This window comes from Micromys minutus (genome assembly GCF_963924665.1).
Source record: "Micromys minutus genome assembly, chromosome: 5".
NCBI lineage: Eukaryota > Metazoa > Chordata > Mammalia > Rodentia > Muridae > Micromys > Micromys minutus.
In genome coordinates this window covers 28,520,068-28,533,897 of record NC_137974.1, presented here as the reverse complement: position 1 = coordinate 28,533,897, position 13,830 = coordinate 28,520,068, and the positions used below count along the sequence as shown (strand labels likewise).

Sequence of the window (13,830 nt, the reverse complement as noted above, 5' to 3'; positions counted from 1 at the left end):
GATTTGGACTACATTTGGATGTTTACTAAGTACTTTCCCAAACTTAAAAAAGGTTTTAATTTTATAACTATATCATGTTTTTTATATGACAACTCCAATATGTGTGTGTGTTTACAAAGTATGTGAGTAACTAAGACTGATTTTTATTTTTTTATTAATACTTTCACAATCTGTAATAATTAAGGTCTGGTTTTACATATAGGTGTTTACATAAACTCTTAACAAAATTTTCCTAGAAGAAGTTGTATATTTAATAAAATCTTTCATTCTCTTATTCATATCAGTTTTATTTAGTAAATTATTCGGCTTTTAAGGATTTCTCTTCTGTGATATTGTACATCTTTTGTGGGATTTGTATCTGTGTTAGAATCCAACTCATAGGAAGAGAAAAATATGAAACTCAAGGTAGAAGTTTCTAAGTAGACAAAATACATCATGGAATAATATTTTATTAAGTCTGGCAAAATCATATGAAAATACTTTTATTTTAAATCATACTTGCTTTCAGTAAGTATATATATTTGCTAGTTTTGACAATGTTAAAAAGTTTGTTCCCATCTAGTCCTTGATTTAAATAAATAACCCTTGGAAAATGTATATTTCTTTTTGTGTGAGACCTTTAATATAGTCCACTATCTTCCAAGATGAGACAGAAACCTTTAAACAAAAAATACATTTTATCTGAACTGAAAATACTGAAACTTTTGTTTTTTTCTTTGATTTAATAGACAAACATACATTAGAAAACTTAGCAAAACAAATATTATTTGTTATCTTGTTAAAGTAAAACCTCTCACTAATTCAGATGTAGTATTTGTAATATTTTAAAAATAAAATTTCAAAGTAATTTCTTCCTCTGAATTTTCAGGGTCATACTTTTAATGGGAATCCTGTCTAAAATCTCTAGCTTTTCAAACCAAGGGCTCAAGAAATGAAGGATTTCTTCAACGTGCCTTCAACCTCTGGGTCCGGCAGTTAATTCTTGTATGTTAAAGGACTTTCATGTTTATGGTACCTTTTAATATAATGTCAGCCTGTCTTGAAGTTTATGTAGGTGAATATATTTTCTTCATTGTAGCATTCAATATCTAATCCATATTGCTTGAAGATAACAAAACTGAACTTTTACATACATACTCTTATCGATACTTCATCACTAAGTCACAGGGGCTCACCCATTTTATGCTATTCTTAATTAGTGAGGTTTTACTGTTCAGCTGTTAGAAACTGTTCAGCATTTTGAAGATAAAGTCCACATACAAAAAAGAAAGTCTTACTTCTGGACAAGTTTGTGTTAACTAATATTGATGAAAGTATATCAGAGTGAATGATTTTTTTGACGAAAATGATTATTGATGAAAACGAAGATTAAATAATTTCATGTTCTTGCATTTACTATTTTAAAGAGGGTAATAAAATCTAGAATTCAAACTGTCTGTAGATTCACATATGTATCTGCATGCTAATGTTTCTATGCCACAGTGGAGTGGTTTAGCTCAGTTGACCTGTTGGAATTCCTTCTAATTTCATACACACTGCGTGAAAGGAATTTGACTGTTGATAACATAAAGGTCACAATTTAATATGTAATGTATAGTTTTTCTTTAAAAATTAAGTTATCTGTCCTATTTACACATTTCTAAATTCAAGTTTAAAAATGTAGAATGTGGAAGTTATGGTTAGAATGTCATATAATTTCTCAATCAAATATAAAAGGCAGTGTTTGAGAGAAGCCTAAAGAGATGAAAACTCGATAAACTAAAGACAGACAGGAAGGATAGCAGAAAGCGGACATGCTAACTTACAGCAGGTGAGGGAGGCCACACTAGACCACTGAGAGGGAAGGTGAGAGGCGCCATTGAACTGCAGGGTCCTGAATAAAGCTCTTTGCTCTTTATCAAGTTTTTTTTTTTTAAGTTTAGTTGCCATCCTGGTGGGCAGAAAGGCAGCAACCTTTCTGAGAGCTGGTTAAGAACTCTGTCACTTGTGAGTCTACTAGGATTCCTTAAAATAGCAATTACTAACAGTATTCCTAAGTAAAATTATTGTTAAATGGCATTGCATGTAGTTATTTATTCAGACTAAATTTTTCCATATCAAATTTAAATTTCACATTAAAATTTTATTTATATTAATTACATAGCTAATTGGCTTACTAGATTTTACCAGATCGAGTCTTTATTTTTTTTTTTTTTTACTGATTTAGTAGTCTGTAACAGAAGTATACCATGTGTCTATTCAGAGTGGCTTCTTTGAAGGTTGCTTCTTGATCTATCTCTTCTAACAACTACGGGGTCTTCTTGCTCATCCCTTTTAACATTTTTCTCTTTTTCTTCCATAGTAAACTGATTTAAATTTTATTATGAATATGAACAATTGTATAATTATGAATTTTAACATTTTTAGATGGAAGTGGAGAAAGAGGGGAAAAGGACGCAAGCAAAATCACGACCTACCCCCCAGGCTCCGTGCGATTTGACTGTGAGCTCCGCGCAGTCCAAGTCAGCTGTGGATTTCACCACTCAGGTAGCAGCTGGAACGTTAGGGTATAACTTCATTTTTACAATTGAGTGTAACCTCCTTAGAATCCATCAACTTTATCTGTTGTCTGTATGATAAGACACAGTATCTCTCAAGTCCATAGCATAGCTTTACTTTGTTTTTGTTGCTGAATCTTTAAAAAACAAAAAAAATGGCACAATGATAAAGTGTTGTGCTGTCTAGTTTGTCTGCTGATAAACACAGGAAATAAAATAATTTCTGAAATGCCTTTTAATTCTAAAATCCTATGGCTTTCATTATATTGTCCCATGTTTTATTAATATTGAATTAGAAATTTATATCATTAAATAATAAAATGAATAAAATATTAGATTCTTAGTAAAGTATTAACATTGCATTTAAATAGCTTAGGTTGTACTACTCAGCCCTTTTAAAAAATTAAAAGTTAAACAAATGCATTTTCTTACTTGATAATACATTGGCAAACCTTAGGTTCTGTTACTTTGTTGGTGTATATATGTATTATAAATGTATTTATGTATGCATGTATATATGTATTATATATGCACATATGGCTTATAAAATACTCTGCAGAACTAAAGTTTATTAATTTTCATTAAATGTAGAATTATACAAGCCTTATTTATCTATCTATCTATTTATTTATTTATTGAGGAAAGATCTCACTATGTACCTGAGGCTGACCTAGAATTCAGTTTTTAGATGAGTCTGAACCAAACTCACAGAGATTCACGGGCCTGTGTCTTATAAGGAATAGGACTCAAGGCCCGTATGGTCGCACCTTGCTCACCTATTTTTTTGAAATTTTATTCTTTGGGAGTGTGTATATAGCACCATGAAAACTGGCCAAGAACAATGAAGCTGTCAGGGCAGTTTTTGCTTGATTTTTTCATTTTTTATAGTTAAAGTATGTACACATGTATGTAAATAGTACGTATTTGGTAGTAGGATCTTATCATCAAGCTCTAGAGATGAACTTAGAGGGTTGGCAATAGCTTGTAATATTTAGATGGGCTCTAACAGTGGAGAACAACTCAAGAAAAGAAAACCTGCTCCGGCACTGGGCTTTTGATGCTGTCATCGTCGTCATCACCATCATCATCACTATTTTGTCATCATGTATTTTCTAGTTGTGGTACTGTCCCCACTATAGGCTAACTCAGTTTAACCTGTTTTTATATGTCTATCTTAGTAGGCTTTTTCATGGCTTGAAATGTCAGTGTTCCTTCCCTGTAGTTCTTGCCCCTCTGTGCCATCCCATCTAATCTTTTCTGTGATCCTATCTTTAATGAGTACAGATTTAACAGTGAAAATTACACTGTTCTCAGTATTGCTCTAATAGAAGTGTAAAATGAATATACTAAAGATGTAAACCTGTTCTTTTCAGTGGTTCTTATGGAAAATGGAGACGTCTATACATTTGGATATGGGCAGCATGGCCAGCTGGGACATGGGGATGTCAATTCCAGGTACTGACCAACTTTGTCTTAATACAGTCCTCTTTCCATCTTTCTTTCTCCCCTTTGTCTCTGTTTCTCTCTCTGACTCTCTCTCTCTCTCTCTCTCTCTCTCTCTCTCTCTCTCTCTCTCTCTCTCTCTCTCTGTCTCTTTCTCTCTCTCTCTTGCTGTGTACGTGCGCGCGTGCGTGTGTGTGTGTGTGTGTGTGTGTGTGTGTGTGTGTGTAGTGAAGTAATGCACTACTACTGTTTTTGAAAACATAGCTCCAGAGTTATTTGATGGTTCCTGGTTATGTGGTTGAGTGCTTATATGAAGTAGTTGATTTGTAGTTAAATATGAATAGTTGATAGGCATTTTATATATGAGAGTGAGTAGGATTACTTCAAAACTCAACCGTATTCTTTACAGATATACTTTTTCCCCCATAGCTCCACATGGCAATAGAAAAGGTAGTAAAAAGAAACACAAACAAAGAAAGAGTTTGCAGTGTGACTGTGAGTGTAGCTCAGTGGTAGTTGTTAGACATGTAGCAGGCAGTGGGATCACCCCTGTCACTGCAGGGAGAGGAGAAGGAAGCAGGTACTTGCTGGTATTTCTGTCTAATAATTAATATTGACATTGAAACTTTCAAAAATTTAAGTGAAACCTATTGGTCTCTGATATTTTGACTTACCATAAGTAGAAAAAGCTCAGCTGTTAGAGATGAGTCCTTTAGCAGCATTCACTCTTCTCTGTGTTAAGTTGGTAATAGAGTTTGGGTTGCTAACACAGACATAACTACTTAGTTCTGTTGCAGCAGGGTGTGAGCATGTGAAGCAAGGGGGTAAAGAGTAACGTTGCCACTGTGCTGGTCTTGTAGCTGGTTGGTTGGGTTTGTGTGTGCTGGGGCTCTAAGACATTCTCAGAGATACCATCCTTTGGAACCTATGGAGAATGACAAAACGACAAATTAGAAATAGCTTCGCTTTCTGCACTATCAGTTGCCACACCAAATCCTTACAAATAATTTCTTCAAAGGTAAGAAATAAAGGGACTTCAGTTCCAGTCCCTTTTGCTATGGCCTTTGTTCAGGAGCCAATGCATACCTTAATACAGTTAGATGAGATTTTGGCCCAAAGTAAGAGGATATCTATTTTTCTTTTCTTTTTAAAAAAGATTTATTTATTTATTTTATGTATGTTAGTACACTGTCACTATCTTCAGACACACCAAAAGACGTCAGATTTCATTATAGATGGTTGTGATTGCTGGGCATGGGGGGAATATCTGTTTTTCTTAGTTTCAGTCTTCTATGAAGGACTAGATATGGCAGGGTTAGATGTGCAAATGATATTTTTAGTGGAAAACTGAAAGATAAAATGGAAAGGAGAAACAGATGCAAAAAGGTGAATTTTCAGCTATCTTGCAGATCTCACCCATAGGAAAGAGGGGGTTTAATAAGAAAAATGGAGACCCAGGTGTAGCTGTTGAGGCTGTGTCATCTAGAACATCAAGGTGTTTCTAAGCTAGGGGAAGTCTTTCGAAAGAGTCCTGCCTTAGGTACAAATGGAGCCACATGTATGCATCCACCGTCCTTCATGCCGATGCTATCTCAGGAGAATGGCCGTATAGACCTAGAGATAGCATTTGAGGTTGTAAGTCAGCTCTGTGCAGTGCGTTATCTTAAGAAATCGTGTTGTTTATGCCTACATAGATGCAGCGATACGTCAGACTCACCTCAGCAGTTGTGTTTGTAGAAGGACTTGCTTTCTACTCTATCTCATCTCTCCCTCCATAATCATAGTGTACAGTTGAGTCCCTGCCAGAATCAAAAGGACATCTATGATTTGTTATTTATAGCTCTTAAAAATAACAAATTTTTCCCTTCTAGGTAATACATAAACTCATAGTTTTAACTGTGTTAACTCACCACACTGCCATGCCATGATGTCATAGGGGCTGCTGATTTGGAAATAGGCCAACACTTTGTTCTGTTTTTCACTGAAAGTTCATGTCACAGAAAGGTTTAACAGTTGCCATGGCTGTTGTTGATAATTAACTGGTAATTACACTGGAGTCTTATGGTAGAAGGAGCTTTACATTTAGCTATAGCAGCTTCTCGGTCTGTATGAAGAAGGGTGCCTTTTGAAAAGACAGACTTGGTGCTTGAATGCCTTTCTGCAAATAAATACTTGCCAAGCAGCATACTTGGAAAGGAAAGAGTGATGATCATGACTAGACTCAGATTCCAGACTTTGGCTATTTTAACTTTTGTACATTGTGAAAAGGTTGCAGTATAAAACAAGAACCTTGCCATATTTTGTTGAGATATAGTCTGTGGAAGGAAAGATTGTTCATATTGGGTTCTAAAATGAAAGGCTACCTAAAATCCCATGTTTTTCTGATTACACTAGTCAGCACCCTTCATGAATTTATACTGAGTTCCTGAGGTAACAAAATCAAAGTGATATGCTTAGTACTTTTGGTAGCTCAATTTTATCATCTTCAGAAAATACTGGTATTGAAACAAAATTATTTTGTATCTTAAACTCCAGTGAGATCTATTTTAATACATTAAGCATTTATTTATTTATTTTATGTGTATGGATGTTTTTGTCTATATATGTGTGTGTGTGTGTGTGTGTATGTATATGTGTATGTGCTAGAGACCAGAATCCAGGTCTTTTGCAAGAGCAGTGAGTGATCTTAACTGCTGAGTCATCTCCAGCCCCATGACATCTGTTTAGTTTCTTGAAATTGTTCTTTTCTAGCATGAACAGTTTTTCTTATGCTTTCATTTTAATGTGTAAATGAAAGACTCAGTACATGTTTATAGATTAAAAAGGCTGAGTTCAGTTCCGAGATTTGGAATCCCACTAATCCCTGAGCTTTTGGAAAGCCATCCATCCCTGAGTTTGAAATCCTACCAATACCTATCCTGGGACTCTCCACCCTTGGAAATCTCTACTCCTAAGAAACCGTATACAAACCTGCCTCCTACTCAGTTTGCGGCTGTTTCTTTCCTTCAAAGAGGCAGCCACTCTCTTGTGTTTTCCCTAGTAAATCTCTTGTTTGAAGTCTGTTGTGCGATGTGTCTTTGTGGGATTCCTTGGATTCCAACTGCCAGAATACCTTTCCACTCAGAGCTGTGACCCCTGTACGTATAGTGTTGGCACAGCTAAACTGGGTGGCACAGCAGTCTGCCTACATGATATCCTAGTGGATGAGAAGTTCATCCAGACCACTTGTGTCTTATGCAGTCCTATTTTAACTTGGAGCTATGTGTGACTTGTAAAGAATGTTAATTAATTTACCACTTATTTGTCAGAATAATCACCCAAGAAACAGAGCACAAATATTGATTACCTCAAAAACAAGGCACATATAGATGTTTACTTAAATTAGTATATGTAGTTGGATGTATTTTTAATTGTTTCTAGTAAGCAAGTATACATTGGAGACTATTGTGTATGTAGTGGTCATATGTGGAGGAGATGCTATTGCCATCTCCTTAGGTGCATCATTCTGTCATAATGATTTAGTTGACTGTTCAGGAACAGTCTCTCCCCACCCCCAACTTGGTAGCTGATGATAGTCAAGATTTTTAGCCTTGTGCTTGAGGTTCTCCTTTATTAAGTAGGATTAAGTGGCTCTCCCTGAGATACATATGTAGGATTCCAGAGATGATAATGAGTCGTGGACTCATTGCGCAGCCTAGCCAGTAACAAGTACTCAATAAAAGTAATCATTACTGTTGATATCTTCTGATAAGTTATCTGTTACATCAGTAGCTTATGCTAGAGTCAAACCTGATCCTACTGCCTTAATTGTTTTCTTCTGCACTATTCCCACTCTGTGCATTCTGAAGATACATGTTGAAAGACTTATAAGGCTTTTATGCATTCATTCCTGAAAAGGGCCTATTAAAATTTCAAGATTAAAACTTTGTCTTGTTTTGTTCATTACGCTCCTACGTTTATGATTTTTACCATTCTCTGTAACCTTAAAGTCAGACCTTGGGAGTTCTGTAGTTCTGGTGCTTTGTCCAGCATCATAATGTGTCTGAGCTGTATCCTTCTCTTCTTGTCCTTGTACCCAAATATACTATTAATTATTATGTCTGAAAAATATAGACAAGGTTCACATCCTTGCTTCACCACTTCCTACATTGCTGTGACTGTAATTTCTTTGAGCTCTAGCTTTCAGGTCTTGTCCAACAATGCAGAATCTATATGATGTATGTAAAGTGCATGGAATGCACACATACACAGGTATAATTTTTATTTTTTGTTCCTTTTCTGCCTTTTAAATAGTTTAATAAATGAACTCATGAGTTTCATAGACAAAGTTCTAAGACCCTATATTCCAAGTCCTTCAATTAATCTTTGAAGACATCTTATAAGGTCTTCAGATTACCAGTACACTTATTGGAAATCAGTGAGAGCATTTTATATGTCTGTGCTTTATAAACTATAGCTAGTTTATGAACTCTCCTTTCAGTTCCTGTTTGCTTTGAACTAAATAGGCTCATGAGGACATTATTTCACAAGTCACACCTCGAAAGTGAAAATTGTTCACTTGCTTAAACTTGCTGTCCTGAGTTGAGAGTCAACCTTTTCACTGTTTTTCCCATATTACTGTGTTCTCTAGTTGAAAACCAAGTGAAGAAAAACTACCTACCTACCTACCTACCTACCTACCTACCTACCTATTCATTCATTTATTTCTGGGCATGGCCTTTTTTTTTACTCTCCTTTTATTGTCTGCCCATGCAGATAAATCTTTTATTTTTTGAAATTTTAATTTGGTTCACAGTGGTTTTAATATACAGTTTTATTGTGATGAGTGACTTCAGTATAGTATAAAGGGTCCTTATGTCGTTATCTTGATACTCATAAAGTGGTGAAAAGCACACACATTCACTCACACACACATGCACTTACACACATCTACTCACACACATTCACACACATGCACTCACACACATGCACTCACATGCATTCACACACATGCACTCACACACATGCACTCACACACATGCACTCACACACATATTCACTCACACACATGCACTCATACACGCACTCACACACATGCACTCACACACATGCACTCACACACATGTACTCACACACGCACTCACACACATGCACTCACACACATATTCACTCACACACATATTCACTCACACACATGCACTCACACATATTCACACACATGCACTCACACACATGCACTCACACATGCACTCACACATATTCACTCACACACATATTCACTCACACACATGCACTCACACATCTACTCACACATGCACTCATTCACACACATAACTGATTTTATCAGTTCTGTACTTTCTACAGCCTTTATTCTTAGCCTTTTTCCTGTTCCATGTTATTTCTCACTTAATTTAGAAATTACTTAATTTTTTTCACTCTTAACAGTATGCTGCATAAATATCAACCTGCCTGTACTTTTCATAACCATGTTTAAGGATCTGTAAAGAATTAAATCACCATATCTGTATAGACAGATACAATTTCAGATTCAGTTCATGTCTCTGCAGAGAGTGTAATTCTGCTTTTGCATGGCCTTATAGTTGTTTGGTTTGTTTTCTAAAACCTATTTTAAGATATATTTAGAATTTGATGATAGACATTCTTGTCAGGAAGAAAAATAGACTCAAATGTCTGTGATGTATTACTGGTAAGTCCTAAGCTTGTCAACAAGCTAAAAGTTTTTTCTCCGATTTCCTGAAGCTTAGCTGTGGTCTTCCTAGAAATCCTAATGATCTGTCTCAAAAGTGAGCTCTTTTGGTCCTCAGCTAGGTGTTTATCTGTCCCATCACCACCCGATAAGCAAATTATCTCACTTGAAATTGTTCTGTTCACCGGGCCCTTTTCTCAGCACAGGAGCTGCATAAACATCACAACAAAAACCGAAAGTATAAACCTTATTACCTTATTTTCATCTCATATTATCCCCTTGTACTGCTGTGAGATGTGCTTTCAGCATTCCCTGAGCCTCCTGCCTAGGCAAGTTTCCAGAATCTGTTCAGTCTGTTGCTATCTCTGTTCTGACTTCTGTCTGTTTATCTATGCTAAGGAGCTCACACTTCCTCAGATTTGCTATCTTAAATGTAATGCTCCTGTTCTGGGACTGTAGCTTTGTGTATAGCTGTTTGTTCTCCTTTGTTCCTTTATTACTGGCATGCTTGAAGGGACTTTGCCTCTTTTCAGCTGTACTGAGCACTTCAGTGCTTTGCTTGCTCCTGGTGACTTTTCTGCCTCCCTGCCTACCCAAGAGCACGGGCTGCATCTTATTTAATTCTCAGGAAATTCTTTCAGTAGTTCTTCCCGCTCTCATTTCCTCAGACTTTTTTCTTCTGCCCCTCCTTATACCCAAAATAGCAAAACCTTGTCATAAAATGTATTTAGCTTCATAAGATCCATTCTTTTTCTTAGAATAACCAACTACAAAGTCATGCAAAAACATCTACTTTCCCCATACCTAACCATTTTCCAAGGCTGAAGAGTATAAAATCCGTTACTACATCTAGTTTCTAGATTAAATTCTGTTAAGATGTCAAATGCCATTCAGTTCACAAGTTAGTAGATTTCTCCTGTTAAATAAAGGTAACACCCATATATCTGAAAAATTAGGTCTTCTATTCCTTATCTAGTTGTCAAATATGTTCACCTTTTCATGCCACATTGTTCCTTGTTCATGTTTTTATGAGAACATTCCATACCTTCTGTGTTTCTAGTTGGGAGCCTTGGTCCGTTCGCAGTCACTTTTAGTTAGTTGTATTCTAGTTTTAGAGGATAGATCGCTCATAAAGAAAATACAAAGGATAGTTTGATCTCAAATACAAAACTTTCTTACTGTGTGTGTTTTAGTTTCTAGTGGATACTTTTCCAATTACAGATAATGATTACTAAAAATGGTTAATAACATAGTTTATAAAAGTAGGTAAGGATACTAGAATATCATTATCCTAACATTTAACATTAATTATGTGTTTACTATGTGTCAGGAATGGGTCCAAATACTTAATTGTTTCTAGGAACCACATGGGATAAACAGTTTCTTATTCTCTGTATTGTAGAAGAAAAAAACTGAAACAGGTGAATGACTTGATCGGTGCCCTAGTCTCTTGCCATGAATGGAGTAGGACTCAGTCCTAGTGTAAGTCTACATCCTGAGCACATAGCTGCTGCTGCTGTAAGGGTTTTTATTATGCATGCTCTGAATTCTTAACTATTAATTTAGCATCTATGTGCTGAAAATTAGAACAGAAGATTGTAAAATCATTTCATCTAGCTCTTGAATTCCTGTTGAGGAACCACATACACTTATGGTACAGGCCAAGCAGATTTCTCTTGCTAAAGTGAGCACCCATATTTCTCAGAAGTTAAAGTCATATGTTTAAGGTTAGGGAGTAAATTTCAAGAATCTCTTTCTGATCTCCTGAAAGTCATTGTTCTTTTACCTGGTGCCTAGCATGGAGGCAGACGTATCACACCGAACACGTGATTGCTGAATGTACCTACTAGTGCCTTGATCTTTTCAATTCCTTATTTTACTGTTATACATTGTTTTATATTTCATTTGACTCTTGTAAGAAATTGACTTATTTTTTTCTTACACCTAGGGGATGCCCCACCCTTGTTCAAGCCTTGCCAGGCCCTAGCACACAAGTGACTGCCGGCAGCAACCACACGGCAGTCCTTTTAATGGACGGACAGGTCTTCACATTTGGGAGTTTTTCTGTAAGGAATTTCTAAAACATTAATAATATTGTATTATACAATTGCCGTATAATTTGCTACATTAGCTTTTTTTCTCTGGTTCCAGTATAAATCTTGTATTAAGATAATTATACATGCATATTTTCTGCCTATTCCAACACACTCAGCTCCTGAGGGACAGATTTTCAAATAATTTTCATCTTAGTTCAACATTAGAATTTATTGAATTTAGCAATTGAGTTAGAATTGGACACGCTTATTGCAAATCAAAAGCTTCTAAACATCAGTGGAGCTGAATCTACCACTTGAAAGGATATTTCTTATCTAATTTATGAAGAAATAAATTTTCTTAATGCAAAGAACTATTTCTATTTTAGAATTTTTGAAAGTTTAGATTTTAAATGATTGTTTAAATTAATTAATGGCTCTTGTTCTTTTGCCTAGCATCAAGTATAAAATTACTTTTCTTTGTCCTCTCTATTCTGTTTATCTATTCCTCACTCTTTTTGCCTCTCCTAAAACTGTTTCTATAGTTTGAGGTAGTGAATATGATGGAAAAATCTTCCTAAGGCTTTATTAGTAGTAAACTTGCACTGTATGAGGTGGGGACTGTTTAGACCCAACTCAGTGTTTGTCTTTTTAAGTGTGTAAGTTTGCTTGCATGCATACATGAGGTGTGCGTGGTAGCTTAAAGGTGAAGGCTACAGGACAACGTTGAATGCTGTTCTTCAGGACCTGTGCACCTTGCTTTTTGAGAGATAATTAAAGTGTAAAATGGATATAGTCTATTACAAAAGGAAAGGCGTGGCAACTGGGATCCTGAGGCTCCTAGAATGTGTGCCTTTAGTGTGCTTTTTGCTTTCCTTCCTCCTTCTCTTTCTCTTCCTCATCCCCACCTCCTCTTTTTCTGTTGTTTTTGAGAAGAGCCCTTTCTAGCCTAGACCTCTGTATAGACCAGTTTGGCACCAGCTCACAGAAATCTACCTGTGTTGGCTGCTACCTCCTGAGTGCTGAGGTTAAAGGCATACGCCACCATGCCCAGCTTTGCTTTTTGCTTTTCCCTCAGTATGTAGCTTCAGCCCATAGAGTGCTGTGCTTCCTAATATGATGGGGTCCTTATCTCAGTTGACCCAGTATAGAAACTTTGTTCACATATGTGCCCAGAGTTTTGTTTACACATTGATTGTACATCCTGTCAAGTTGATAATAAGTGTCTTACTCTATCAGTTCATGCAAACCTTACATGTTCTTTGTTATAGCCTCTAGAGTGATTAAAAAAAATCTTTGGCAGGTATTTTAATTTTCTTGACATTTATTATGTATTTTGGTCATGGTTACTCGTTCTTTTAATGGCACTTGTAGAGATTAAGACATTTAAAAAATTGTACGTGTTTTACTTTCTAATATTCTGGACATATTTTGGCACATAATGCTTATACAGTTATATTTTCTTACATTTTTTTTTTTTTTTTTGGTGTTAGTAAGATAAGGCCTTAGATTCATAATCCTTCTGCCTTACACTCCTGAATGCTAGGGTTACAGGCTTACTCCTCCTTACCTGGCTACAGTTTTGTTTGGTATTATTTTCTTACCAAAGACAAAAGGCAGAGACCGATATTTTTTCTCATCTATGTCTCTGTCTAATCATGTTAGACAATCAAATATAAGCCTTTAAAACCTTTAACGTCTGGACCATCTATTTTTCTTTCATAAAAATGGTTAATCATTCTTTATTATAGTCATACCCTATCCACTGACCCTTTTCTCCCTCTACACTTAAAAATGGGAAATAAAAGGAGGTTGAGAGAGCAAGCTCGTGGGTATGCAGGAGACAAGCAAGTGTTTATTAAAGCTAGATTTCATTATGTTGTCTTATCTCTGAGGATTCTGAACTGCCGGAGTCACTGTCTGTGCCGTGCCTGCTGACCAGTCTTCTCAGATTCCTCAGACACCTGGCCTTTAGGGTGTTCGTGCTCTACTCTGTGCCCATACTACAGTTTTTCAGTTTCTTGTGCTTAGATATTGATGTACTTTACATTTTCATTATGTACTCATTTTATTAGAAGTGTATCTTTCAATTCTAAGAAGTAAGAATTTGGGGCCAAAAGTTTGTGGGTCA

General features: G+C 35.9%; 1 protein-coding gene across 2 annotated transcripts in view; it reads left to right on the top strand.

Moving 5' to 3' along the window:
* Positions 1–13,830, top strand: part of MYCBP2 (MYC binding protein 2) — a 200,748-nt gene that overhangs the window by 64,607 nt on the left and 122,311 nt on the right. For both annotated transcript variants that reach the window (XM_080917202.1, XM_080917201.1), the window contains exons 19-21: positions 2,407–2,526; positions 3,911–3,992; positions 11,615–11,732. In XM_080917202.1, coding sequence (XP_080773328.1) covers positions 2,407–2,526; positions 3,911–3,992; positions 11,615–11,732 — 320 coding nt within the window. The remainder of the gene's footprint in view (positions 1–2,406; positions 2,527–3,910; positions 3,993–11,614; positions 11,733–13,830) is intronic.